The sequence below is a fragment of the Aspergillus terreus genome, genomic scaffold (assembly GCF_000149615.1).
Source record: "Aspergillus terreus NIH2624 scaffold_2 genomic scaffold, whole genome shotgun sequence".
In the NCBI taxonomy this organism is placed as follows: Eukaryota; Fungi; Ascomycota; class Eurotiomycetes; order Eurotiales; family Aspergillaceae; genus Aspergillus; species Aspergillus terreus.
This window is the reverse complement of record NT_165925.1, coordinates 2,209,833-2,237,792: the sequence shown is the minus strand read 5'-3', so window position 1 is coordinate 2,237,792 and position 27,960 is coordinate 2,209,833. Positions and strand designations below refer to the sequence as shown.

Sequence of the window (27,960 nt, the reverse complement as noted above, 5' to 3'; positions counted from 1 at the left end):
ACCGTAAGGTGACCAGGCTGACAGACGCATGCATGAATGAATGAATGGAACGATGAAAGGCAGCATTCGGCGGTCAGGCACCCATCGCCCTGCAGCTGCTCCACTGCGGGGACACCCAAAGCACGCTGCGGTTTGTTGGCAGAGGCAAACAAGTCGGTCGATAGGTTTGCGACAGCGAGTCGCCTGGATCAGCCGGGGGGGGGGGGGGAGGTGGGATGGAGGAAAGAGACAAAAGACCGGAGGATGGCATGCAGTGGGAGGAGCAGAAGAAGACTCCGCAGGTGATGAATGCATCCGACACGCATGACCGGCTCAGCCCTAAAGTACTGCGGCAGGTATATCTCTAACGCTTCAAATGTATCCCTTCGCTCGATTACAGCATGATCATCTCATCAGTTTTCTGTTCATCATCTTCCTCCATGCTCTTCGACCCCTCCTCCTTTCCGTCCACGTCCTGTTCCTCATTTGGCTCCCTTCGCGCCGCCCGATTCACATCCACATAAAAGTCAGATCCGGTCCTGCGATAATAATAGTGGCGGCTCCTTTCCTGATTCAGGAAATTGTAATTTGCCTTCGCTGCATCACAGTGGAGGAAGTGCTTCGGCAAATCAGCCTCCAAGAAAGCCCGGTAATATGGTTCGCTGCTCATTTTCATGGAGAGCATATGCGGGCCTGAGTACGGGCCGTGGCGGTTCTTGTAGTCGTAAGTGCACGCACGACAGTATGCACCTGGCTCCAGTTTGGCTGTCTGGCGGTCCCAATATGGGAATGTGGTGGTTCCTTGCAGCCTCCACTCGGAGGCCGGGTAGTTATCATCGACCAAGCAAACGGGGATGCTTCGAAAACGAGGCTTCCTGGAGAGGTAGTCGCTTTCCTCCCATTTCCAGAATGCCATGTCTATTTTGCGATCACGCTCTCTCCAATGGGCTTCGAAAAGTTCTTTCATCTTCTGCAAACTTCCATGTTTTTGTATACCCAAGGCTTCGGCTTGGGAAACGTCAACCATGCGAATGTTGCGCTTTAGAAGAGAAGTGTTTGGAGAATGAGAGATTATCGGAACAGATTTGAGTTGCTTGGGAGACACTCCGAAATGCTGCACTTGAAACAACAGCGAGAGGTCGTCGGGAGGTAGAGATAAGGTCCGAAGTCCGTACATGTGCGGCATCGTGGATGACAAAACTCCTCGAATAACCAACGGACTGGGAAGTAAGCGGTACACTTCGTAGCGTCCACGACACGTAGCATGTCTGAGGCGTGCTCCCTTAAGAGGAACCATGCAGGAAATGACTCCACTAGGCTTCTCGCTGTGGAATTAAGCTGACGTAGTGCCCCAAGGCTGACCATGTCGAGAACAAACAGTATTTGATGAGCGAGTTCGAGAGGGAGCTGAGATAGCAGTGGTACGGGTCTGAGCCCCTCGTCTGTCACGCAGCCAGGTGGAGCTTTATAAAGCTTTACCGGGACATCGCAGCTACCATATCGGGGGTATGGGTTCAGGACGTATTTTCCTGGGTGGTCCCAGCGGTATGCCGTGTCTGAAGCAATAGCGACGGGATAAGATTGGTTAAAATCTCGATGATATGATGGTATGGGCGTACGGGTTTATGTGTGTAAGCATGAGGGTAGTTGTCTTATCACGTCGAGGGGATGTATATGTCACGTCATTCTAGGGCAATAGGAAAAAGCTTGTTCCCGGGTAGGAAGGCACAAAGCAGTATTAGTGAAAGCTTCCTCTTCTTCCGATTCAGCAAACAGTACCCAGTTCACTGCCAGGTCTTTCATTGTTGAGGGGTTTTGCTCCATATCGAACCAAAAACGCGACATACTACGCTGTAAGTTGTGTTCCATAGAATACCTAGGTTTCTGACGTTCTAACACACCAGGGTACTTCACTTAGTCGAACACTGTGAACAATGTGCTTCTTCAGACGAGACAAGCACACCTGCGGGTGTATCCGCCGGACCTCCTTCGTCCAATGCCCGGCCCGACAGGGCACAACTTCCCGCTGCCATCCCCTAGAAATTCCGCCTCCCTCTCACGTCAATTGGTATTGCCCAGAACATCTGGTCACAGACAGGGCAAGAGTTGTTTACACGGGTGCGAGTGGCCCGTGGCGGCCCGTGGGGGAGGAGCCGGAAGAACATGGAGGAGAAGGAGGGAAACGAGAAGAAAAGGCAGGAGTGGAAGGGGCGCAAATCGAGTGATTTGCAGGTAGCGAAGGTGTGTTTGCGCATGGAACTGTATTGACTATGGACTCATCAATAAACCGAGGACTGGAATCAAATCAGCCGCCAGCTTGACTTTGAGCCCTCCCCGCAGGAATACCGAGCGGATTTTGCCTACAGAAGCGTTTAGAGATACCGATTCAACTCGATCTGCATCTTTCATATAACTAGTGCAGAGATCTGTGGCTTTGTGAGATACTGGTAGGAACCACTTGATAGCTGGGCAAAGGGTTCTCCACGCGGGTTGATCTACAATCTGGTTGAATACGTTCCCATGGTACGGAGGTTTGTGCCGGCCTGGAAGAGATCCAATTATACCTAGTGACACGTAGCAGTGCCGTCCACAGACCTGGTTATTGGCAAAAGCACGTCGATCGAGGAATGCGTGGAGAGGGGGACATTCCTCATCCCGGCTGGAATGCGCAACACCCGCCAACGGCATGCATGGGGTTGAAGGTCACACAGAGCAGTGCTGTTTTTATCGGGACCAAATCCTCATCCACCAGTCAAGGAACCTGACTCCTCGCCTTGTTGGCCTGTCATCCGTGTGATCAGTCAGATGCACAGTCTCCGGTCTGTCATTTGTGCTGTGAATATTATCTTCGTTTATATCGCGTTAATTTGAGGACAAAAGTTCCCTTTGTCGTTGATATTATCCCTGTGTGGAACAAGATATCCTTTGGATTGCCGATTGCCGTGTCCATCTCTGAGCGAAGCCTCGAACTTTCCCATTACACTTGCTACAACATACCTCGTTGTGCCTGATGCATCACGACCGATAATAAGAAACCATGGCCCTTGTTCGAGACCCTGCCTTTTGGCGTCGCTTTTCCCGTGCCATTCATCTTGACGAGGAGGCCAAAGCTCAACTTCGCTCTTCCGAAACGATAATCTCGTGCGTGCCATATAACTCATCTCGTAAAGAGTCAGCTGAAAGTGAGCGCTCTGCTAACATGGAGGTATCAGGGACGAATGGATCAAATCACAGAGACGCAAGAAGAGACGACATATTATCTGCTGCATGACACTTTTGTTAGCTGTCATTCTCGTGATAGCAGCCGTAGCAGTCGTGCTGTGGTGGTTTGGGACGCATAATTGGGGACGAGATCCGAAGCGATCGGAAGAGGCATTGAACCCAACGTCGAATTGACCCTGACGGAGGTCGTATTCTCTCTCATAGGGTCATACTTGCACATACATACAGGAAACATTGCGGAAGTCTGCAGGTGGCGTGAAGCGTCTACACGCAAAGTGGAGGAAGGGATGGTCTGCACATAATGATAAGACGAACTGTTCACTGCACATGAGATCAGTGACGAGGAATTGATCTTGAGATTTTGAACGGTCTCTTGCTCATCCGAGGTCAGAAGGATCAAGCTCCATAGAAATCCGATGAATAATAGCAACCGTCTAGATAGCCGGACTCCGGCCTCCGCATGGACTTGCCGCATTGGGTAGTTTGTCGTTCCTGTATAGGTCACGTGTTTCTTCTTCTTTGTGAGACGGTGATTGACATATTCCACCCATTGCTGCTTCACTCAATGAGAAGAGTAGGAATACGCCATACATTGCAACTGATCTTTAGCTCTGTTTCAACTCTTGCAGTCGAATCAACTACTTACCACGACTTGGTCTGGCCGACTAACTGCAGCAGTCGTATCTGAGCGCTTATCAGCGGGTCTTATCGCTTCTCCGCACGTGGCTCCTCCTCCCCCGCAATAAAAGCCGCTCCAACTCCCTGCGTCTTTGACTTCTCTTCTCTCCCTTCCTTTCGATCCTCCTGCTTGCACCGCTGTGAGCCTCGCAAGAATGCTTCCTCCGTTCGACTACTTCACTTACCGAAGTGTGCGGTATGTCTGGGGCCCCTAACACCTTCTTCGACATCTCCACCCCCCCACTCTCGTTACTTCGGAGTATTGTCCGACACTAACAGATCTCTATAGGAACTCCAAGAGAAGGGAACGGGCACACCGTTTCGCTTCTCTGCCCGCCGCTTACCACACCCACTTTACAGCCTTTGACAAGTCGATCATTAACAAACCCATTGAGGAGCTAGTGAGTGAGGTGCAGGGCTCCTCCATCTCCGCAGTCGATGTTCTCCGCACCTATGGCAAGGTCGCCGTCAAGGCCCAGGAGAAGACCAACTGTGTCACGGAACTGCTTCTCCCAGAGGCCGAGACCTGGGCGCAGTCCGAGGTCGACCTGCAGGGGCCGTTGGCCGGTATCCCTGTCTCCCTGAAAGATTCCGTCCAGGTGAAGGGGTTCGATGTCTCTGTCGGCTATACGCGCATGGCCAATAAGCCTGCTACAGAGGACGGGCCTATGGTTAAGCTTCTTAAGGATGCTGGTATGTTCCTTTCCGATGACTTTGAACACGTCTGCAGTCTAACGTCCTTCCTAGGTGCCGTCCCCTACGCAAAGACCGCTCTACCAGTCACTCTCCTGTCGTTCGAGTCGGCCAATGCTCTATGGGGCCGCTGTCTCAACCCCCATGTCCCTGCTTACTCCCCGGGTGGCTCGACTGGCGGTGAAGGTGCGCTCCTGGCGCTGGGTGGCCGCATCGGTATTGGATCCGATGTTGCGGGTTCTGTCCGCGTCCCTGCGGCTTGGAGCGGTATCTACTCGCTGCGCTGCAGTACTGGCCGCTGGCCGAAGGCCGGTGTCAGTACGAGCATGGCTGGACAGGAGGGTGTGGCCAGTGTCTTCTCTCCTATGGCCCGCACCCTGAACGACCTCACCTATTTCACCAAAGCCATCATCGGCATGCAGCCATGGAAATATGACTACACTGTCCACCCCATCAGCTGGCGCGAAGACGAGGAAACCGAAGCTCAGAGCAAGAAGCTCCGTATTGGTCTGATGTCGACTGATGGTACGTTGATGCGACTTCCCTGGTTACCCCGCATAGTGAGCTAACCGAAACCAGGTGTCGTCCCTCCCACCCCTGCGATTGCTCGGTCTTTGTCCACCACCGTGCGTGCCTTGAAGGCCGCCGGTCACGACGTCGTGGAAATCACCCCTCCTGCTAAAGCTGACCCCTTCACTGGCCTGCACCTCGGTTCGCAACTCCTCAACTCGGACGGCTGCGTCACATTCAACTCGCATCGTTACAGCTTTGAGCCCTCGGACCCTGGCGCGGACCAGCTCACCCGTATCTGCAATCTCCCTGCACCCCTCCGCTACCTTTACTACCTGTATGTGCGGTACATTCGCCGCGACTCGAAGTGGGCGGCCCTGATCCGCACCTTCTCGCACAAGTCCTCGGCCGAGCTCTGGAAGCTGGTAGCCCAGCGGGAGGCCTTCCGTGCCACGTGGCACGCCTGGTGGGACGGTGAGTCGCAGCAGTATGACTTTATCCTGTGTCCCGTGAATGCGACCCCGGCGCTACCGCACGAGGCCATGCGCGACGCGGTGTCCTCATGCGGCTACACGTTCTTGTGGAACGTGTTGGACTACACGGCCGGAGTGCTGCCGGTGTCTCACGTGGACCCTAAGAAGGATGCGCTGCCGATGCCATACAAGAAGATGCTCAGGCACCTGGGTGCAAACCATGCCATTGCCAAGGGCGCTTGGATGCACTACGATGCCGTGAAGATGGCCGGACTGCCGACTGCGGTGCAGGTGGTTGGCCGTCGGTGGCAGGAGGAGAAGGTTCTGGGGTATATGGCTGTAGTGGAACGTGCGTTGGAGCTGTACTGGGATTCGGCCAGCGGTGAGGGTGGGAAGTATCCTTTGATTGAGCTGGATTAAAATGACAGACGGGTTTGTCCGAGTGTACCTAATCGAGTCCGCAGGAAATATATATTTCCGATGTCTTTGAGGGTAGAGATAACTTAAGGATTATCGGTGGATATATAGTCATTTCATCGACCACGCAATGTCATTCGTCCCCTTTGGACCTGCATCGTCGGAAGTCCGGAGTGCCTGGGAGAGATGAGCGGCTGAATATGCACCGCTGATCGCCCAATTCTTGGGCTGTTCCACCATGCATAGTTAATGAGTGACAGGCTGTGAATGACCAATTTATTACTAAGACTGTCGTCGGATTCTTGGATGGCGCATGGAGGACCCAAACTGAGCCACGGCCCTTAGAGAATCAATTCCCCGGGCTTTTGTTGTTGCAGAGGGAATAAATAGGACCAAACGCCGTAGCCGGGGATCAGACCGAGCGTGCCTCAGATTCAGGAGACCGTTGGCCCGAGCACATGGGCTGGTTTTCAAGCTTCCAGGGGGGGCGATCCGAGCACTCGACGAATCTCGACAGACAGGGAGACTCGGCCTGTCATCCGCAGTGGGCCCCGTCAGCATCCGTCGGGAACAGATGGATAGATAGAGAAACTGTCAGACAGATCGATACCGTGTAATGGGGTGCAGGGGAGCGAATGATGTTCCATCGGACTAGGGCTTTGACCCGCGGGATTGGGTGCATTTGGTTGTCGGGTGGGTTTTTTTTGGATCTGTCACTTTTGGGGGGGTGAAGGAGCTTGGACGAGGAAAGTGACAGACCATATACTCCATACGCTTGCGGTAAGATAGAGAGATAGAGAGGGGCCGCCAGGATCTGAAGAATGGGATACCCATGGGACCAACCCCCCGAATGGGCCAAGGAAGACAGAAACTACTGAACTTTGTTGCGGCTGTCATGTTGGGTCTTGCGGCGATCTGCACGGGGAGTCACGGGAGTCAAGAAAGAGAGAGAGAGAGAGAGAGAGTCTCGTTCGGTCTTCCCGCTCGCTTCCTCCTCTTCCTCTCCTCCTCCTCCCCTCCTCAAAACTACTCTACATCCCTTCCTCACTCTCTCTTCTTTCCCCCCATCTTCCTCCTTTTCTCTCCCCTTCTCTTCCTTCTCTCCCTTTTCTTAAGTCACTGACTCCCTCCTCGCAGTCGGAGGACCGGTGGGTCCCTCTTCATCATCGTGTCTGACGGTTCCGTGGCCTACACCCGTCGGTCGTGTCCACCCTCGCCTCTGCCACCTCCGTCATCTGGAAAATATCTGGTCTCGATAAAGCCATCCTCATCGCCTGTCCCGATCGTCTTCGCCACTCTCTGCCGGTGCTTCCCCGTCTTTTTCCCTTCCCGCAGGATGCTGTTCCTGCAGGCCGTATCATCCCCCGTCGCCACCATCACCTCCGCGAACACTTGTCTTCTTCGCACTTGATGGTCGCAATCTGCTCTCCTAGGTGGAAATGCCTCCAGTCAAAGGCCGCCGCAGGCGCCAGAAAGACGAGATCTATTTTATCAACGCCCGCCCCTCCACCGACGACGAGCGCATCAATATTCAGCGCATGGTACGCGCTCATGTCGGCCGATGGATCTCCGATCAGACCAAAGACCGTTCCGCTAGCATCTCGGACACCTATCCCGACGCTCAATTCCACCCCTCCGTCGAAAAAATCCACCCCGAAACCCCGTCGCAACCTCCTGAACTCGACACCGATGAAACTCTTTTCCCCTCGTCCTCGCCCTCTGCTTCGCGCACCTCCTCGCCGCATTCGCCCGAATCCATCACCTCCAACAGTCTCACTTCGACTCGACCTTCCTCGCAACAGGCTCAATCGGTCCTCATTCTCCCGACGTCCCAGAAGGAGTCTCCCGTGAATGCGTTTGAAACCGGCCGCCGCTGGTCAGTGGATTATGCTGAAAACAGTACCGACAGCTCCAGCTCGGACCCGGGAGACTGCATTGAAGTCATCGGCGGCAATGTGCTTGATCCCTTCCACACATATCCGTCGCAGTATTCTCCCGAGGTTGTTCATGCCTGCGAAATTTACTGTACGTGAGACCTCTTCCCATTGTGCTCTTCCATCACTGACCCCGCCCCAGGCCTCCAAGTCTTATGGCCTCGTCTGACTCCTGGCTCTTCGGATGGACACGATAACTTGGCTTCGTCGAGCTGGTTCCCCCTCTCGTTGACTGATCCTACCCTTTTCACGGCCTTTTTATTTGGTTCGCTGTCCCACCAACGGGTGCAATGGGTCAATCGCTGGATACCCGAGGGTGCATTCCGCGCCCGTGACCAACAATTATTGCAACTGTGCGAGTTTGAGACGATCAAGATGATCAACCGCGAGGTGCAACATCCGACGCGTGCTGTCTGCGATTCCGTCATTCTCAGCGTTATATGCATGGCCCATAACATTGCCGATGATAACGATCAACGACGGCACCGTCTCACCCCATTTACAGCACCAATGAGACGATTGCAGTGGCTAGATGTATACGGCAGTCTTCCGCCGAATCTAGTCCACATACAGGGTCTGGTTCAAATGGTCAAACTACGGGGAGGACTAGACAATATTACCCTTCCGGGCTTGGCCCCAGTCCTATCGTTGTAAGTCGGCTAGATCTCCCTATTTTGGCATGTGCTAACACTTTACCAACCCATAGCTCGGATATCGTCACCGCTTCCACGTATCTCACCCCTCCGGCGTTTACATTTTACCCTCTCTGCGAGAGCCGAAAGAATCTTTCAATCCATGAGCTTCTGGGATACAATACAATGGACGCTGAGCGTCGCTACGGCCATCTGCAACAACTCGGCCTAACCCCAGAGTTGATCGACGTTTACCAGGCCATGCACATCTATACGGGTATCGTCGACGGTCATCTGCGAAAGAATCCGTCCAAAATTGATGAGGCACTCCTCGCTGACCAGCGCAACCTGGTGCACCACACCATGCTCTCCATCCCAACTGCCAGCCAGGGCGATGGCTTTTCCGGTTACAATAACAACGAAGAAATCATCTACGAGGCGTGTCGTCTCGCCGGCCTCGTCTTTAGTGTGGGCGTGATTCTGCCCCTGCCAGCCCAAAGCACGCCGCTCACGCAGCTCGCCACCCTGATCAAGGCCCTCATGCAGTTCTTCAACCCCGCCATTGTCTGGTCACATCCACATGCGCGTATGACGCTACTCTGGGTGCTTATGATGGGCGGTATTGCGGCCGAGAATACGCCCGAACGAGCCTGGTATGTGTCGACACTCCGCCAGGCGGCTTGTGAGAACGGGGTGGCTTCGTGGGCAGACATGCGCAAGGTTCTGAGCAATATTTTGTGGTGGGATATCGCCTGCGACCAGCCAGGGCATAGACTGTGGCTGGAATTGGGCCGATCAATCGTCCGATGACGATCATCCATGCACCTATTTGGTGTATGTATACATGTTATACCCGATCGGGTTCGAAGCGTTCTATACATCTTGATCACATACCCAAACTCTGTGCTTTCGTTTCTTTCCCGGTTTTTCCCGCCTCTTTCTTTTCTCTATAACCCTCTTCACATCTTTGGTCTTTATCCCGCGGGATAAAAGTTGGTCTGTTGCCTACGGGCCGGCGAGACGGGTATGAATCACGACCGTCATGATGGATTTTCTTAACTTTCTTTTCTTTGGTCTCCCTTTTCGGTGTAAGGGGTAGGGGTCGCGGTTTGCGGAATATTTCGTCGGGGGTCTGTCTCCATAACATATCCATACTTCTTCGCATGGGCCGGTCCATTGCCATTTACTACATAACGCATTTGTTCATATCATACACCATGCATATATCGAAGTACGAGGTGTGCCCGATATATATCGCTAAGCGGGACATACTTCTCAGGCTTATACCTTGGGAATCTCACCTAAGTAGAACTTCTCAATCCTTTCTATTTGTATTTAGGTGTTTGCAAAGCCTTCACACGCTAGGCACACCGACTAGGGCACAACGCTTCCGTACGATCCTCCACCACCACCAGGCCGAACAAGCGGCTCTCGCTCCCAGTCCCGCCTCACAATTCCGTCAAGCCCCCCTTCCTCTTCTGTCGAGATCTCGGCCGTTACCGTCGCCGCCGTTCGCATGACCCTCGCGCGAGACCACACGAACCCAACAAGGACCACCCCCACGCCCAACGTCACAGCAGTCAGAAGCGCATTGACCGGAACGGGATCCTGCCCGAACAAGCGAAACGTCATGGTATCCAGCCCCGTCTGGGCGAAATTGCCCAGTCCCGCCAAACAGATGATCAGGCCATACACCTTGCCGAACGTCTGGAACCCGAACACCTTCGCCGCGTAGTCCGACACGGCGGTGTAGTAGAACGGGCGGTACAGCACGAACAGCACGATGTTCGCGTACCCGGCGGCCAGGCTGTGGCGAACACAGCCTAGCGCGCCGATAAGCGTCGCGACGGCGACAAGGACGAAAAGAACGGTGGGCGTGCTGGTTGTATCGAGGATGGTTCCGATGAGGGGGACAGCGAGGAGGCCGCCGACGGGCAGGAGGACGTCGAAGACGGCGTTGAGGTGGGCCGCGGCGGATGGGGATAGCAGGTAGGTGTACTGTTGGCGGAGGGTTGCGACAAAATAGTTGATGCGGAGCATTTGGAGAATCGTGAAGAGCGTTATTAGGATGAACCAGGGGGTGCGGAGCTGGGCGAGCGCTGAGCGGCCGTGTAGGGCACCCCACACACCGCTCGCGGGTTGAGGGTTGGGGGTGGGGGTGGATGCGGTTGCTTTGTTAGCTGTAGGCTGAGAAAGATTGCTGATATCGGTAGCCAATGCTGAGTCGTCCTCAACATCGCTCAGCAGCTCGTGGATCTGGGAGACGACTTGGTGGCGGTGGGCGCGACGATCATCACGCTGGCGTTGGCCCTCGTGGGAGTCCTCGATCGAGTCGTCGACGCGGTCGTGTGCTTCGGCGCTGATGTGCTCACGGGCTTGTTGGACGAGCTCGCCGGCGGTTTTATAGGACGTTGCGGGCATCAGCGAAAGTTGTGCTCCAAGGACGAACAGCGGCACGAGCAAGTAGATCATGAAGAAGATGGAGGTTGTGAAGCCGCGTTGGGTGGCCTCGTTGATGAGCCGAAAGATGAGGAAGAGGGCGCTGGAGGCATCGAAAGCGCCGGTTAGAAGCGAGAGGATTAGCCCGGAGCGAGCGGGGAAGGTATTGGATAGGTGGAAGGAGGAGATGAAGATGAACGGTCCGCCGAGCGAGAGGAACAGGTACCCAGGGATGTAGGCATCGAAGGGAAGCCGACTGGCGAGACCGAAGAGGAGGCTGCCTACGATTAGACTTAAACTCCCAACGACGCCGCAAACGCGTGGGCCATGGGTGTCCAGGATCGCGCCCACGGGGAGGGCGGCGACGTTGGTTGCAACAGCTGCAATGGTGAACATGAGATTGAGGCGGAGTTGCTGGCTGTAGCACACATCCTCCTGGTTGTCAGGTGGACATAGCTGGCGGTAGACGCCCTCTGCGATGAGGACTGGCTTCAGAGCCGCAAAGCCAAATACGATGCCAGCCGATAGGAAGCAGTAAATGACTGCGACACAAACCTGGGAGATTCTCTTTACAGGGCTCACTTCAAACGCTCCCGTGGTCTCCAAGGCGGTCCATTCGCGCACCTTGTCAGCAAAACGCCGTCCTGGCGCCTCCTCAAACTCATTTCTATGAGGAGGCTTGGTTGTCGAAGAAGAAATAGAGGTCCTGTCGTCGTCGGCGTCGTCTACTGATGCCTGACCCCAAGCCGGTCCGGCGTAGGGGTTGAAGTTGAGGCGGTGACTGACAGACGGGGGATTAAAGGTGGATTGAAACGAGGAGGACAACGACTCCTCAGGCAAATCCTGGTACGCATCGGAGTCGTCGGATTCATTTACTAGTGATGACGATACGTCATGAGAATGTTGGCGGCGGAAGGCTGCCGGATTGCGGATCCAGGACTCCAGGTAGGAAACGCGATTCAGCGACATTCTTGGCCCAGCGACTATCTCTCGTCAGATTCGACATTCCAGACAGCTTTGACCTACTAGAGATATCAGGTACCTGCGTATGATTATCTGTGTGTCTGCTGGTTGATGTTGATCTCCGTTGCATCAGGCCGATCGAGGCCCGGACGGAAAGCGCTGGTCCTCATCAAGCGATCAAACTCCACTGATGGAGGTTCCGATGAAGATGTAACAGAAGAGACAAATGATAGCGTTGTCTGTGTACGGAATATTTGATGGCCCACTACCACAGGGACCAGTGCAGGATGCAGTCACGATGGAGAGATGGATGTACTCCGTAAACCGTAAGTATGAGGTGGAGATGGTGGAGTAGTCGTTTCGGCTTAGTCGGACACAAATGTCCACGTGACCCCACTGTTCCAAGTCATGTGATCCTTCAGTCAGCCGTGTACACTTACTCTTTTAAGGCTATACACGTACTTTAGTGTCCAACCATCACCGCCACGGGATCTAACCGATGCTTGCGATGGTGGACCCCAACTGTACTGTACGGAGTACCAGCAAGCTGTTCTACGGAGTATTCTCCGGTTCTGGGGTGGCTTGCCAATTATCTCTGCAGCATCCGTCGCCACGATTTCAACCCCCCGCCAAAGCGTTTAGCCCTGCTCGAATCACACACCGTAAGTACTCCGTACATGGCTGCTTCCGCGATATGCGATCTCTGACTGGCGCTTTTGCATCCATCGTCTGCGCCACTAATATGCTGGGATCCTGGAGATTGCCCTGTGTATGGTCTAAGACCTCAGGAATATTAGGATCTCCCCGTATGGGTTCGTCCCAGATGATTTCCAGCTTCCTCATCTTGAGTCCTCCTGCCAGAGGATGAATCAATGCGGTCTGAAATACTTCGTACAAAGCTAGCCACCGCCACTTTCCTTGGGTTACCGGCCATTTATCGGGAAATTAGTGGCTCGTCCTCGAACAGCTCGACTAGCGACTCTGACCGTACTGAGCAATAAGAATAATAAGGCTACCTAGGTCTGGTCCTGGTGATGGACCTGCGCATGAGAACCCAGACCCCCTTGCGGATCTCCTTGATTGATCTCTCAACGCGTTGTGAGATTCGCCACCATGGCCCGCGCCATCACGCCCATGCCTGAGGAGCCACCAGTGGCGAAGACACAGACGCGGCTCGATAAACATTAAGTTTAGCAGTCAACGGGTTTCTTCCAGCTGCAATCTCATTTCCAATCGCTATTGGCTGTGGACCAAACGAGCCCTGGTATAGAATGTTTAGCCGATGATGCGAGATGAGAGAGGCGACCCAAACTTCCCGGTCTCCACTCATGCTGGAGTACGGAGTACATCCAGCTCGGACTAGTAGTGCACATACCAATAGCGTGCATAACTAATAAGATTTCCAGGTAGTTGATTTGTGCAAGTGGCAGCCTAAACCAACAACGTCCGAGACCCGAGTACGGCCGCCGTATCCACGGGCATTCCAAGGGACCAGGTACACACTTATTCTTCCATACTCCAGAGGCTACGACATCGCGCTTTTTTTCATAGGGCGTAACGTACCCTACCCTTTATTGACCGGGACCGTTTCGGCCGGGTGCCCACGCAACGGCAATGCAGATCGTCTGCATCCCATCTAATCTCAGATCGAATTTCTCCTTCCGGAAAGGATCCCGTGCTTTGGGTCAATGGGTGCTGTTGAAGTCCCAAAAAAGGCATACCGCAGGCGTCCTCGGGCTCCGCACGTCCCAGCAGCTGGAGGTATTGCGTAGCATGCCCATGCCGAATGAAGAAGGAGGTTGGTTTTTCTGGCAGTAGTGGCTGAACTGTCGCGGACCCTTGCTGTATCAGCTGTATCAGCCTCGCAACAGCACCCTCTCCCATTAGGGAAGCCAGACCGATTGAAGGCCGTTGGATTTGATTGCGTACGAGATACTGGGACTGTTCTCGCCCGCTAGGAGATGATAGATCATACTAGAACATATTTGATCCTTCTCCCTCAAGGACTAATAATGAATTCATGTCGTTGATCTGGCCAGATCCAGCACCTTGTCTGCACGAGCCAACGATCTGTTCGTCGGGTACTCCGTACTTCCTCGTCCAACGCTTAGCCGACGCCTGGCAGTTGCCTTTTTTAACCCTAGCTCTGGGCCAGCAATTTTCCTAACTTTCGGTATCTTTTCCCGTTATCCATGCATATTTTATCTTCGCCTTCGATTCCTTCAGCTCTTGATACTCCCACACATTGTTTATACCTTGATGTTCGTACTCATTATTCATGGCCGTTGCAACCGCCAGCCGCAGACCGACTCGAACATAGCGTGATGAGGGGATGGTGAGGCTAGCATTCGAAATACCTACACTTTGGCTTCAGCGGGTTATCTAACCAAAGTACACGTTTCTTATAGCCTTACGTGCCGTCAGCGCCATCTAAAGTGTAACGATCTCTTTTCGGCTATTGTCATAACATTCCTTGTGCCACGACCCTAATCAGAAGTGTCTCCAGGTGATAAGACTGGCCCTGAGTGTCTGCGTTGTCAGCGATCGGGACGAAAGTGCGTTCCTGTCCCTACGAAACCAGAGGAAGTCACCTTTCGCCACGGCCAAAACCCTTCATTACGGCCGCCAGGCCCTCCTCGTTATGGTGAGAGTGATCTGGCCTTTCCAGATAACCAGATCTGGGTGGAAACGCCTCCAGAAGGTTTGCGACGCTCTCGACCTTCGTCGGTGCTGCTGCTGCTAACGGCTTCTCAGTAGCGTTCGAGGACGAGACGGATCGCACAGCAGCCGATTATAACGTTGTGTCAGTAGGAGAGCCCCTCTCCTATGTGCGAGAGATGTCGGAAAGTCAGTCTTCGGCCTCCATGGTAGCGTTCCCTCTTCGAATTGCCAACCCATGCTCCCATCCCCAACTTGATCTATACGCTAGCTCTTCAAACGCCCTCCTCTCGCCAGAAGACCTGAGCGCTCGTCAGAAGTTGAGCAACTTCAACGAAGCTTTCCTCTTGAGACGATTCCGCGGCACTCTCGGTCCATTGGTAACGCCTTCGGCGCGCAGTGTCGGAAGCAGGCATATCGCTAATCACTCGGCAGCTTGATGTCTGCGACCACGAACGACGCTTTTCAGTAGAGGTGGTAGAACGAGCCCCTTCGTGCCCTCTTCTTCTCTACGCATGTCTCGCCATCGCCGCTCGCCACCTCTCTCACTCGACAAACTCAGTTCCTCCCAACGCTGCCGACGAATACCACGAACGATGCATCGCCATCCTTCTGCCTGGTCTCGAAAGCAGAGACTTCCAGCAGAACATCGAGACACTTTTGGCCGCAACAGTGATTCTCCGTTTGTTCGAGCAAATTTCTTGTATGTGCCGCAGGTAGAGAGACTCGCTCATCGTTGTTCATGGTTGTTGACGTCGTTTCATAGCTCATAACCCCTCCAACGACCAGCAACGACACCTCCTCGCAGGGTCTGTGTACATCGGCTCCCAGATCGACTGTGCAACGTCGGGCGGCCTAGCCGAGGCCGCATTCTGGGTATTCGTTATGCAGGACATCCAGTTCGCGCTGGCATATCGAAAGCCCCTGCGGCTGACTCTAAGCCCCTTTGCGGGAAAACTTCGGCAAAAGTGGGCGCACAATATGTACGAGATGGACCGGGACTGGACACACCGCGCGATTTGGGTGTTGGCGGAAACAATCAACTACTGCTATGCCAGGAACACTCCGCTCCCGACGGACACCATGGATGGGAAGGACCTGAAGATGAAAATCCGCGAGTGGGAGACAGAACGACCGGAAAGCTTCCGGGCTCTCCATGTTTCACCTCCCAATCCCGCAATCGGCCGGGCCTTCCCGGTGGTGTGGTTCACGAACGCTTCGCATGGTATGTGTCCTTGCGTGTTGGACTTGCATTTGCTAATGACTGGGACAGCAATGGCGGTGCAGCATATCTGTATGGCGAAGGTCCTGATCCAGGAATACGAGCTACAAACTATGGGGCTATCGGCGGAAGCCAGAGCCAATGGCAACGTAAGAGAGGCCTGCAACATCCAAGTCTCTCGAGGAACGTCTCTGACCGTTGTAGGACAACTTGATCGAGAACCTGAACCTTCTCTTTGGCATTGCGTTGTCGACCGACGACGAGCCGTCCTTGCGGATCTTAGCCTGCCACGCGCTCTGGGCCTGTACGTTGCCCTACAGTACATGAGATCCACCATCGCAATTCCCGGAAACCAAAAGCTCACTAACCGTTACCTCATCGCAGGTGCCACATGGATCCACGACCCTCTGTCGCGAAGCAGCCTATTGGACCTCCTGCGGCGAACAGAGGCCGAAAACAGCTGGCCCTGGGGGTTTTTGGTGCAGAAACTAGTGCGCGACTGGCGGGTCCCTGTGCGGCCATAGCCAATATTGTACTCCGGAAAATCACCGGCGTTGGCTCCCCCACCGGTATCCCGTTTTCCACCCTGGAGGCATTCACATGCTCCCTCGCGGCATTCGAGGGGAAAAAACTCCCGTCCGTTAGCTCCACTTCCATGAGAGCACCCCCACCTACCGTCTTGGCGATTTGCATAATTTAGACTTTCCATCGGCCACTAGCCGCCTGCGGCGGCTGTGGCTAGCGGCAAGGACATGTGGGTTTGTTTGGTCGTCGGAAGTACCCCGGTAGGCGCGTGGCGCAGTCGCAACGCCATTTCCTCATTGGTACGAGGCTGAGATGGAGCGGCGACAGGTCACAACGATCTGGGCTACTTAGCGGGTACCAAGGGCTCACCATCGAGCGTGGGACGGGAGGTTCGTCGCTCGAAGCATGGGCGATCGGTCTAGCTCATTTTACGGAGTAAAGGTGTGGCGACTCTTTCAGCTCCGTGGGGTCGTCAGCCTTCATCGCCGTGGTCCCGATGATCGGAATCTCCTTGACAAAAGACGCAATCCCGATACCGGGGGGGTCTACTACTGTCACTCATGTTTGGCCTTGCCACTTACAACGCAATCAACTAGCGACCCGCAGTCTGCACTTCCTGATGTGACCGCAGGTGCTGCTCTAAGGGGTTCTTGTCCATTTGCTCCTTTTGCTAGATCAGATAATGGTGAAGTTGGACATCTGTATGTTTGTCCTGTAGGTCCGTTGAAATGTACGAAGCAGTCAATTACGACATGCCTTGAATGTTGTAGTTTTGCGTCGAACCTTCGGAGTATTATTCCATGCACGTTATATTATATATATGTAAGAGAGAATCCACCATCGTCGATATAAGTTGGAACACTATCTGCATCTAAGCAGCGTTTATCTACGGGCAGTTCTACTTGCGTGTATTCACGATCAGCTATGTGCAGAGGTTGGTACATCCAGTACAGCCCGTCATAAATTCTAGTCCATCCACCGCGTCAACAAACAGAGGGATATCATGCTCAAGCCACCCAAATCCAACTCCAAGCCAGACCAATATGTATGCAATCAAGAATAATACCCCATTCCCGCATCCGCCGACAGCGGCAAATTCAAGAACCCATCGCCCATCATCGTCTCCAGGGCAAGCAAATTTTCCGGGTTGAATGGGACCTGCATCCCCAGCTCGGGAACAAAGAAGCCCAGGTTCATCCCGGGCATGCCCATCCCAGCAGCCCCGAGATCCGGGTACCCCGTTGTCGGGATCTCCTGGTACGCCGGTGCGGCTGAGGTCGTGTCTGTCGAGCCAAAGGGTGGGTAGAATGGCCTGGTAGTGTTGGATGGTTGGTAGGGCGGCCAGTCGGAGACAGCATTGGTGCTGTTAGTCCCAGGGCTAGGTCCCGATGCTAGCGCTTGATGTGGGGAGACAAGTTCTGAAGACGAGGGCGGTGGCTGTCTGGGTATGTTTGGAGAGTAGTTTGAGGCTCCAGGTCGCGAGGATGGGAGATACCCTGCTGTTCCGGCACGGTTGGGGTCGCCCATGGCGACTTCACTGAGGAGGTGGAGCGGGGTGGCGCCCGATTTCTGTCGGCCTTTAGTCCACTCCCATTTAAATATAGTGCGTATGGAGAAACTTACCGGGGGGTTCTTGTCGACGTTTGATTCCTGGTCTGTTTGGTCCGTCCCGCACGGAAAGCCACGGCCAAATGCCTCCTTCAACTCGGCAGAACGGTCTTTACGAGTATTGTACCATCTCTGAAGCAGCCCCAGCACCACGGCGAACTTGGCCGGGGTCCTGCCTCCAGGAAGCTCACCGGCAGCGCCGTAATGCTCGATCACGCGGTTCAAATAGTACTCGACTCGAAGACTCGCCGGCTCGATGATCTGCCCGAGACTGCTGTCTGGGCCCGAAAGGATCGAGTACAGTTTAATCAGTCCGACGATCGCAAACGACGTGCGGGCCTGGGACACCACCGGGAGGCAGATGAGGTCGTGGATGTCCACATCGCAGATGATGTCCAGTGCCTTGTGGCAAGCCGTGAGACAACTACCGAGTGCATTCACATGTGCGGTGCTAATAGGGCTGGTATGGGTGTCTCCCGCTGACTTGGGGCCATGGCCATTTGGATCCATATGCATGGCCGGTTCGTGCATGTAGAGGTCGATGATTTGTTCGGCTTGTTGCATTACGGCTGGACAAGGTCAGAGGGTCTCATAAAAGAAGAGATCAAATCAACTTACGGGCATGATCTTTTTCTTCCGATCGTGCTTCCCTCTTCCACTCTTCCAATTGTTTCTCAAATGCCCTCAGCGTGTACTGCATCTTGGGCTCGAACATTGAGCCGTCGAATCCCGTATCATCCGTGAAAAATTGCACGTTGATATCTTCCATGATGTGCGATAGCTTGGCCCACTGTATCATCCTCTTATCTGACGGCAATGCATCAGGTGACTTCTCCAAGATGTCGATACATTCGTCCATATACGAGTTCCAGCGGACAAGGATCGTTCGCCTCAGGGAGACGGTGACGTGCACCGCCAGAAAGTAACAGCCTAGCCAGGTGCGTCGGACCTCTGGCGAATTCGGCTCCAACGACGGCGGCCCTCCACGAATGTAGTCCCTCATGAAATTGAAAGGCTTGTTCTTCACTGTCGCCTGCCGATACATACCTAATTCAATTCCGATCGAGACAGCCAGGTGCGTCATCTGATAGAACTTGAGCTGCTCGAAATGATTCGGTATCATGTACCAACTGCAGGTCACCAGGATAGCCTGCACCAGCTCAAGAGACTTCTCAGCTTTCACGATAGTCCTTTCCGCAACCGTTTTGTAAAAGTCCTCCGTGATGGGGACCTGCAAGTCGGGTGCGAATGAGCCCACTGCCACACACACGATAGCATGGAAAAGTACTGGCTTGGTCCGTCGAATCTGGTCCACCGTCGTGCCCGCCGGAAACATCACCAGTGGGATACTCGGCGCCATGCGTGTCACAAACCGATCGAACGCCTTCGTGGCTAACTCTTCACTCACCATACCCCGATCAACAATATCCACCGGCTCGCTCGCAGCCTCCGACCTCGATGACGACCGCGGGTTCGACCACGGACCTCGCCACTGCCGCCCCGCATTCTCCCCAGGCGTTTGATCAGAAGCCGAACTCGACTCGCGCTCATATGACCCCATAAACGCGCCATCTCTAGACGCCTTGACCTCCCCGTTAGGGCCTCGCTTGCTCCCTGCGACACCACTTACGGGGGGCGGACCATCAGCTGCACCAGACGGTAATGTAGGTCCCAACCACCGCCGTCCGGGATGGTGCTCCTCCCGCGCCGACGGCGGGGGCACCTGTTCTCGCGACATCGACGGCTCCTGGACCTGCGGAGAGGCAGACGTGGAGGCCTGAAGGCTAGCCGTCAAGGCGTCAATCTTGCGCTCGAGCTCCGCAACGCGGCTGTCCGTCTTCTTCTGGCGCTTGCGACTCGGTGCCGTGACAATACAAGCCCGGCGGGCCTTCGCGCAGCGCTTACACGTGCCGGACGGGTGGTTTGGATCGGGGTCGCAGCGGACCTTGAGCTGGCGACAGGCTTCGCAGGCGCGCGGCCGTTTCAAATCGGCGTATGGATCATTGGGATCGGGTGCGTCGGCTCGCAATGACGGGTCCGAGATGTGTGACGGGGGATCGGGATAGGTCTCGCCGACGGGGGAGTGATGCGGCGGTGGATGGGACGACGACGACGGAGGCGCGGCTGTCATGCCGCCTGATCCCGAGGTACGGGGTGTCGCGTAAGATTTATGAGCGTCTGCGTATTCGGTTGTGTTGGTGCTATTCCCTGTGCGCAGGCGTGGGTTGAGCTCCATGAGTTGCGGGAACTGGGGCAAGCGTTCGGGTCAGTCAGGCTACCAAGATAAGGGGATGCGCGCGACACCATGGCTATGCGGATCTCTAGAAGCTTGTTGCGTGCAGATGCGGGACCAAACTGGCTACCAGCAGCGAGGGTGACCATGTGCTTACCTCGGAAACGTGGGCGTGCAGAACTGCAAGGCGAATTGATGACGGCTTGCTTGCGTGCCTGGAGAATAAGCCAAGCAGTCGGAAGACGGTGAATCGGTGTCCGACGTCCGACAGGCGGGGCAACGGAAAGATAAGGCAGATCTCCGAGTTGAAATGGGATCTACAAAATATCAACAGGATGAATCAGAAGGAACAGGCATTCCCCGAGAACTAAATGGAGGCGATGATTGATGAAGACAGGATGAAGAAGACAGAAAGTGGTGAGGACGAGAGAGAACGCGGGATTTCCTTCGGCATCAGGCCATCCATAGGGACTACCAGACAACTTCTACATCCAAAGATCATGACAAACTCCATTTACTATGTTCGATTATGCAGACAATCCACCAACGCCGGCTGAAGACTCACAGGCAGATTCTCAAGGGGAGTGGTTATTTGCAGCCAAAATCGCCCAACGCCATACACGCATCTAGCGATAATATCCATCCAAAAAAGGGTATACGTCGAAAATCACAGCAAAGCAGAAAAAGTCCCTATTTACCAGAAGAACCATCAAGATACCTTGTGAACAGGACACTCCTTCTTCCGCTCAAACCACTCTACGATGCAACGTTTGTGGAACTTGCAAAGACACTCCAGACGGACCAACGGCTGACCAACCTCGTAATCCTCCATGCAAATCGTACACTCCTGCGTCGCACCGTCATGTCCGAGACAATCCTTTTCCGTGGCGGCGAAGGCAATCATACGGACCGGGGTTGAAGCCAGTGCCACGGGGCTGCACTGCTGCGAGGGAGAACGTCCCTGACGACCATGGCTTTCGATACAATCCCGAATATGCGCCTCACGGTCATCTTCGCTGCCATTCTCGCCTAACGGCGGCAGACGCCGGTCACAGATCGGGCACAAGTCACGTTCATCGACGTGACGCCGCCTCATGCCCAGGCCCAGATCAACCGGTCTGCCGGGTGATCTACCCATTGGAGGAAATGGGTCGCCGTTACCCGTCGCCAGCGGGGGCAGAGATCGCACAGAGGATCTCGCCGCGGGTGCGAAACGCGAGGCAGACAAAGACCCGTAGTCTATGGGACGCTCCTGGAATCGCGAGCCGTAGGAGCCGCCGAATCCGCCGAAGCCGGGGAAGTCGTTCGATCCGACTGTTCTTCGGGTCGGTCGTTGAAAGAACGTGTCGGACTAGGATATCCAGGTTAGCCACAGCAAAGAAAAATGTCCGCATCGAAACTTACGCCTGTGTAGTGAGAGGGTCGTGAACCTGACGACACTGAATGGTAGGACCGGTGACGAGTTTGGCCTGGGGGCGCAACATAGCTCCCTCGCAACATCCCCGGCCCTGAAGTGCCATACCCACAGGGAGGCTCCGGGTTCGGGTCCGGGACACATGGATTGCAAAGACGCACTTCTTCGCCGCCTCCTAGGGCGGGATTCAGCGCCGTGGGGGATTGAGCAGCGTCATCGTCGGCATCTAGGTTAATAACCTGGCCCGCACGCGCACCCAGCAGCGCAGCAGCTGGGGCGCGGTTTGGGTCGGGAGGGTGGACGATGAACTGCCTGGGAATGGTAATGCGATGTGGTGAGCACGACGCACATACGACGCGACCGCACTTCCGGCAATGATGCTTGCGATACCAAAAGCTGAACTGGACGCCACAGATTGGACAGTTCGTGACCTCTGAATCGGGCTGCCATCGAGGGCGAATATACTCCATATAATCGCCCCCGGGGCGAGTCCACGACTCCCGGCGGTTATTGGGCCTTTGCATGATCGGATTCGGCGGCGAAGACGACAGGTCGATGGGGTCCGCATAGGACGAGCCTGGGCCCGTCGCGTCTGGTGACGTTTGCGAGGACGAAGAAAGAGTGATAGGCCGGCTATCCATCTCTGATCGGCTGCTGGAGCCGATCTCCATCCCCGGACCTGATATCACACGCCTCGGCCAAACATCCCCCTCGGTATTCACTAATCTTCTCTTCCGGTCCGAGCCGGACAGAGTTGACCGTCGCCGTTCCGATCGCTTATCAAAAGCAGGTCCAGCCTCACTTAGTCTTGCGGAGTCTGAATTGGCATGAGGTCGGAAACGAGCCGGGGGCGGATCGGGAAAGGTGTATGCGGTGGGAGCACCAGTTGGCGTTGATGAGTGCGTAGAGGCTGGACTCGACGACATGAACGGAACAGTCTTCGGAGGGCGATAGAAATAATTCGAGTGTAGGCCTTTCCCCTTCGCTAGAGAGGAGATCAATCCCCGTTATTCAGAGGGCACGGCGGCATTGACTGGGTGGCACGATAAGGAAACAAGGAAACAATCGGGCGCGCTGAGGACGTCGAGGAGCAATCAGCGCCAGGCAAAATGTAGCGTCGATGTGAAGGAGGCAAGAGTGAGGTCTGACGAGAGGAAGTGTAAGAATAGCCTTGATGTTGATGGATCGAGTTGATCTCGTGACGGGCAAGGCAGACCGGCAACCTCAGGCAACCGGACACATCGAACACATCAACAGCACAATCCAGAACAAATTTTCGGTCACGATCAAGTAGTAGATAACAAGCGAAGAGTAAGCTGGCAAGGTCCGAATCCGCTAGAACAGGATGGGTGTTGCACGCAAGAGACACGGATTCGCCGCGGGGCTGGAAAAGGCGGTCTCTCGTGACAGGTCCGATTCAGTCACTCGGGATCTGATGGAGGGGGAGACGATCGGATGGCGAGAGATGATCCGTGCAGATGTCGGTGTCAGGAGGCTTCCCAGCGCCTCGCGTACCGTTGAATGCCACTATCGGGGGCAGAGAGGCGAAAGGGGAGAAGAGGAGGGATGGAAGGGGAAAGAAGAGGAAGTTGGGGGCGAGTTGATATCGGGCTTGATATCGGGTCGGCCGCGCCATTCGCCACATTCGGCCTCCCAATGGATACAGGGACACTGCTACGGTAGCTGACAACAGTAAGTATCATTATTTTTTGCTGAGAATAGTTAAAGGCCTATTTCTGAATATTTCATACAATGAAATGAAATCCTCCAAAAGATGTACAATATACAAGGGTTCCGCCCACCCAGTGGATAGACAATAATTGCCTGCAAGGAACAGTGATGACACGGTGGGAACGCAAATCCAATCAAGATCACTAACGCCAACGCAATTCTTTTCCGGAGAGAAAGGAGATTCGTAACTTGAATATGAGGTACAGACGGAAGAGTAAGAGAGCCATGGCAGACACGCTTGGACATCTTAATCGTGTCTTTCCGTGTTATGGGGCTCATTAACCAACTCGGCCGAACTCCCGGTGAAAGTTGGCTCATCGGGACTCGCCTGGAAAATATTATCCAGCATTCGGTGCTGAGGAACGTATCCCATACTCGACGGTCGCGCGGGGCCACCCTCGTGTCCATGCTGGTGGCTGGACGACGTCGACACTGTGGTGGAAGCTATAGATAGGCCTCGGTCTCGCGAAGGAGAGCTATTTGCACTAAACGGAAGTCGACCGGTACTGGATGACGATGGATGGAGTTGTTGTGGGGTGAAAAGGGTGTCCCCCAGACGGCCATCCGCTGCAGGTGCCTGTTCCGATGGGTGATCATCACGTCCCGCAGAAGCCATGGAGTCCTGTCTTGTGATCGACGGGGTCTTCGGTGCCGCTGAGGGCGCATGGGAACCATGGCGGGACCCAGCACGGCTTGGAAGCTCGATCGTACCACCGGTTTCCACCTCGGGAAGGGTGACCAAATTATCACGGGCAGCACCGTCCTCCTCGCCCTCCGAATCCTGAGGGTCCGCGTCATTCTTGGGTACCTGGCGGATGGACCCTTGGCCGGCTTGGTCGTCAGGTTCGTCACGATATGGTTCATGGAAGTCTTCTGCCTCCCCATACAGCCCAGGAGGCGGAGCCCTTGCGCTGCGGACAACTTCAAACCCTTTGCCTTTCTCCTTGGTCTTTCCTCGAAGCAAATTCCGGAAGAAACCGGTGGCAGAGGAGACAGGCCCAGTGGGATCTGCAGGGCCCGTTTTCAGTTTGCGTGTGCCACTTTGGGATAAGGGTGGCCCCCGCACTCGATAGTAGAAGTCGACCTCGCGGACAGCGTAATCCTTCCTGGTCTGTCGCGGGTCGTCATAGTCAAGCTCGTCCTTGGGTGCCGGCAGGTAGGCCGGAACAGGGGTGCCGCGTCCAGATGCGGATGGGCCCTCGAGTATATCGTCGTCTGCATCAGTCATATATCGACTACTCGAACCGCGTCTGCGTTTCTCCCCAGACAGCCCGGAATCCATCCGCTTTTTCCGAGGCCGTGGAGGGCGATAGTACGGGTCATGTGGTTGAATGTGGTATAACGGACCACTCTTCGGAGAACTGCTTCCCGTCTGATAGCCAGCCGCATTGAAGGTGGTAGTAGTAGGCGTGAACAGACCACTACTATTGGCGCGACTATGCGTACCACCATGGGCACTTCCCGACTCAAAAAACGCACTGGTCCTACCGTCACTCGCGGTTGCTCGGTTCAAAAGAAGTGCGGAACTGCCTGACAAGCTCCTAGGCCTGGATCCCTCGAATTGAGACGACAGTCTACTGTCATGGGGTCCGAGGATGGCAGCCTCAGAACCCATGCTCTGCCGGGTCCCAACAGCTTGTCTTGGTACGCGTCGTGAAAGTTGCCGCATACCAAACACCTGCGATATGTTAGCAAATAGAATCCCTAAAACTGTTACAGTTAAGGAGGTTAACCAGTATATACGTACCTTGACAAGTCCACCACGGGTGATACCTCCCTCATTTCCGCCAGCTCCGGCAAGGCGTGCGACCACTTCAACAATCGTTTGCAAGGCGTTCAGGAAGAAGCCAAACACCAAAACCAAAGCATGTAGCAGAAGGATCACATATCCAATCCATCCACGAGCCGCTTGGGAGACCTGTAAGGACGGGACGAATACAACGCTCAGCAGTACCGTGAGGAAACGAACAATGGAGAAGCAGCCATGGTAAAGGTTCATCGACGTCGGGGACGGAAATGGACGGAAGGCAATCAGAGTGAGGGTGAAGACGACTTCGCAGATTGCGAGTACGACGATTTGCGCTATTCCGGACGGCTGAAGCGCACCGATGGCAACACCTCGAGCAAGCGAAATGAAGATCGGGACTACTGCAAAAGCTGCGGCGTCGTCACAGTATGTGTTATACAGTGGACCATACAGCAACACTGTTGAGAGGTCATCAAACAAGTAGGACTTAGGACGGGTTCTTGCGATAATCCGCACTGTCCAAACACAGAACCCAGCCACTATCAGGATCACAACAACTGCAAGCACTGTGCAGTAGGCAGGAGAATCACCGGCGATGACCAGTTGGAAGAATGAAAGCGAGATCAGCGGCAGGAACAGGAAGTTGAATACAATGCGTATCACGTTGCCAACGGTGAATGGCATGTTCTTCGCTCGAAGGTCTTCCTCCGGGATGTTTGCAAACTCGCGATGAAGCCAGCGGAATGCGAAAGCGGCTTGAATAATGAGAGTGATGATCACCACGATTGAAAGCAACCACACCATCATACCCGGCCAGATATCGCGGTAGGAGTTCATTCCGACGTATTGCCCCAGCAGATCCAACCCGTAGGTGCCATCGACCGCGTACACCCCATCAGACACAGGATTCCGTTCGTGGCCGGGGTTGAAAAGACTCTGGTTGAACATAAGAGTGGACCAGGCAACTTGACTGACGGCGGGCTGGTAATAACCAGGATAATTCAACGACAAGGCGCCCGTCAGCACTGCAAACTGTATATATTGGAGACAATCCCCAAATCCAGGCGTCACCAGTCGAAGGACATCCTCGTCGCGGCCATAATTGCTTGTCCACCGAAACGGATCCGTCGTACCCCACGGGCTCCAAATGGCCGAAATGACTGTCGCGACGCCCACCAAGATCAGGATGACGAGGGGAACGTAGGCCAAAGCACTTTTTAGGGATGATCCGAAGTCTGGCGTAATGTCAACAGAAATACATCCTAAGGCCGTAACAGCCGCATCGCCGGATTTGATCTCCAGGGTTGACGACAGGGTGGCGAAATGGTATGATGATTGCATGTCATGTTGGATCGAAAATGCACGGAGCTCGCTCAAGTCACTCCTGTGGCATGGATACCGTGTTAGCTATAGTAAATCCGACACTAATGAAGTGAACCAAAAGCAAGTACTCACGTGTTAGCATAAAAGACTGGTCCCAACGGAACAGTCGCCCTTGAACCAGGGTATCACAGAATCGGAATGGCTCGCTATAGGGGGAGAAATTGACGACATCCACGGAAGCAATCAAGGTGGAATATCTGTTGTTGGCAGTATCCAGATCCACAATCTTCCCCACGGTGTCGTTGGGGTTATTCCATTGCGCATCATCAGGAAGTGGATATGTCGACCGCCGATCGGCCGTTCCGGAAACATTGCCGTACACGGTGATGTTCAGAGAATGAAGGGGATTCTCCAGGTCAAAAAGCACCGAGACATTCAGAGGGATGAACTGCAGTTGACGTGGGCTCGATTCGATGATGGAGGCATCCAGGCAATTATCGAAACTTAACAGGGCCGCCGAGGCCGGCGAGACCCAAGTCAACAAGACCACCATCATCACCACCACTGACCAAGCGATTCCCCCATTCCACCAGGTGATCCGACGCCGTCGCGGTGGTCGCAAAGAATCTCTCCATTTTCGTTGCTGCGTCGAGCGCCATCGGCCTCCGAGAACCTGGGATGCGTGCCGTTGTGAGACGGGCGCAGGGCCCGATACATCATGCCATCGCTCGTCGTGGTCTACACACATCACGGGCGGTGGGTTGAATTCAGGAGGACCTCCTCGGGGAGGTCAGCCCCCTTGTCAATGAATCAATCCACGCTGTGCGAACAATGGGAGGGAGACGGTTGAGGATATCGATAGATGTGCGGTTGCCTGGCGGAGAGCGTCCAGTGCGGATGTGACCCTGCAAACGGCGACACGGAGGGAATCCGAACGGTCGGAAAGCGACGGAGCCCAAGATGTGGTCGCCAGAAGGGAGAGACAGTTCGACGGAGGATGGTGGAAAGGAATCAATCCTCTCTAATCTGGTCCAAGATGGTTATGTAGGGGATGCGCAGCATAGTACTTTTTCGCAGCGGGGAGGGGAGAGTCCAGGCCAGGCCGGTAAACACGGAGTCACAAAGAGGGAACCGTCAAACCACAACTAGCATTATGGGTGCAATCAGCGAATGACCGGAATAGGAAGAAAACCGCAAGCGGGTTGAACCGATCCCGCCAGGTAAATGGAAACAAGAGGAAGCCAGAGAGAAGAGATGAGGAGGAATGGAAGAGCGAGACAGAGAGAGAGAAGAGTTGAGAGTAACAGTGAAGGTCTCCACTCCGGACGGGGACTGCGCCATGTTTGCTCCCTTTGCTCGTCTAAACTTGGAAACGCCTAAGAAAAAGCCTCTGGGTTCCTCTCAACGTCTTTCCTCCACTGGTCCAAGCCTCCCCATCCTGTCTCGGCTGGTGTTGTTTTGATGCTATTAATATGATCGTTGTCTTACGTATGACCTTCCAACTGTCTCCCGCTACGATTGGTGAGTGGGAGGTTGAAGGATCCGTATCGGCCCTTTGG

The 27,960-nt window shown here is 54.6% G+C and overlaps 8 protein-coding genes across 8 annotated transcripts; 3 read left to right on the top strand and 5 right to left on the bottom strand.

The window, feature by feature from the left end:
• Window positions 1–373: 373 nt before the first annotated feature.
• On the bottom strand, window positions 374–1,165 carry ATEG_01782 (uncharacterized protein; the record flags this gene model as incomplete). The annotated part of the gene is made up of 1 exon (XM_001209147.1): window positions 374–1,165. The coding sequence occupies one exon, from the start codon at window positions 1,163–1,165 to the stop codon at window positions 374–376; it is 792 nt and encodes a 263-aa protein (XP_001209147.1).
• A 2,869-nt stretch (window positions 1,166–4,034) lies between these two features.
• On the top strand, window positions 4,035–5,975 carry ATEG_01781 (putative acetamidase; the record flags this gene model as incomplete). Its single annotated transcript, XM_001209146.1, has 4 exons — window positions 4,035–4,075; window positions 4,169–4,572; window positions 4,627–5,097; window positions 5,152–5,975. 4 exons carry the CDS (start codon window positions 4,035–4,037, stop codon window positions 5,973–5,975), a joined length of 1,740 nt encoding a protein of 579 aa, XP_001209146.1.
• A 1,436-nt stretch (window positions 5,976–7,411) lies between these two features.
• Window positions 7,412–9,348, top strand: ATEG_01780 (uncharacterized protein; the record flags this gene model as incomplete). The annotated part of the gene is made up of 3 exons (XM_001209145.1): window positions 7,412–7,997; window positions 8,049–8,556; window positions 8,613–9,348. The coding sequence occupies 3 exons, from the start codon at window positions 7,412–7,414 to the stop codon at window positions 9,346–9,348; spliced, it is 1,830 nt and encodes a 609-aa protein (XP_001209145.1).
• A 564-nt stretch (window positions 9,349–9,912) lies between these two features.
• On the bottom strand, window positions 9,913–12,783 carry ATEG_01779 (putative MFS transporter Fmp42; the record flags this gene model as incomplete). Its single annotated transcript, XM_001209144.1, has 4 exons — window positions 9,913–11,960; window positions 12,210–12,336; window positions 12,381–12,390; window positions 12,602–12,783. 4 exons carry the CDS (start codon window positions 12,781–12,783, stop codon window positions 9,913–9,915), a joined length of 2,367 nt encoding a protein of 788 aa, XP_001209144.1.
• A 1,798-nt stretch (window positions 12,784–14,581) lies between these two features.
• ATEG_01778 (uncharacterized protein) lies at window positions 14,582–16,344 on the top strand (the record flags this gene model as incomplete). The annotated part of the gene is made up of 8 exons (XM_001209143.1): window positions 14,582–14,584; window positions 14,617–14,641; window positions 14,695–14,978; window positions 15,034–15,301; window positions 15,365–15,823; window positions 15,872–15,969; window positions 16,025–16,124; window positions 16,205–16,344. The coding sequence occupies 8 exons, from the start codon at window positions 14,582–14,584 to the stop codon at window positions 16,342–16,344; spliced, it is 1,377 nt and encodes a 458-aa protein (XP_001209143.1).
• Window positions 16,345–17,398: 1,054 nt separating this feature from the next.
• On the bottom strand, window positions 17,399–20,084 carry ATEG_01777 (putative C6 transcription factor (War1); the record flags this gene model as incomplete). The annotated part of the gene is made up of 2 exons (XM_001209142.1): window positions 17,399–18,522; window positions 18,572–20,084. The coding sequence occupies 2 exons, from the start codon at window positions 20,082–20,084 to the stop codon at window positions 17,399–17,401; spliced, it is 2,637 nt and encodes an 878-aa protein (XP_001209142.1).
• Window positions 20,085–20,895: 811 nt separating this feature from the next.
• On the bottom strand, window positions 20,896–22,526 carry ATEG_01776 (phosphatidylinositol-3-phosphate-binding ubiquitin-protein ligase; the record flags this gene model as incomplete). Its single annotated transcript, XM_001209141.1, has 2 exons — window positions 20,896–21,537; window positions 21,591–22,526. The coding sequence occupies 2 exons, from the start codon at window positions 22,524–22,526 to the stop codon at window positions 20,896–20,898; spliced, it is 1,578 nt and encodes a 525-aa protein (XP_001209141.1).
• A 1,052-nt stretch (window positions 22,527–23,578) lies between these two features.
• On the bottom strand, window positions 23,579–27,149 carry ATEG_01775 (uncharacterized protein; the record flags this gene model as incomplete). The annotated part of the gene is made up of 3 exons (XM_001209140.1): window positions 23,579–25,009; window positions 25,079–26,313; window positions 26,534–27,149. The coding sequence occupies 3 exons, from the start codon at window positions 27,147–27,149 to the stop codon at window positions 23,579–23,581; spliced, it is 3,282 nt and encodes a 1,093-aa protein (XP_001209140.1).
• Between the last annotated feature and the right edge of the window lie 811 nt (window positions 27,150–27,960).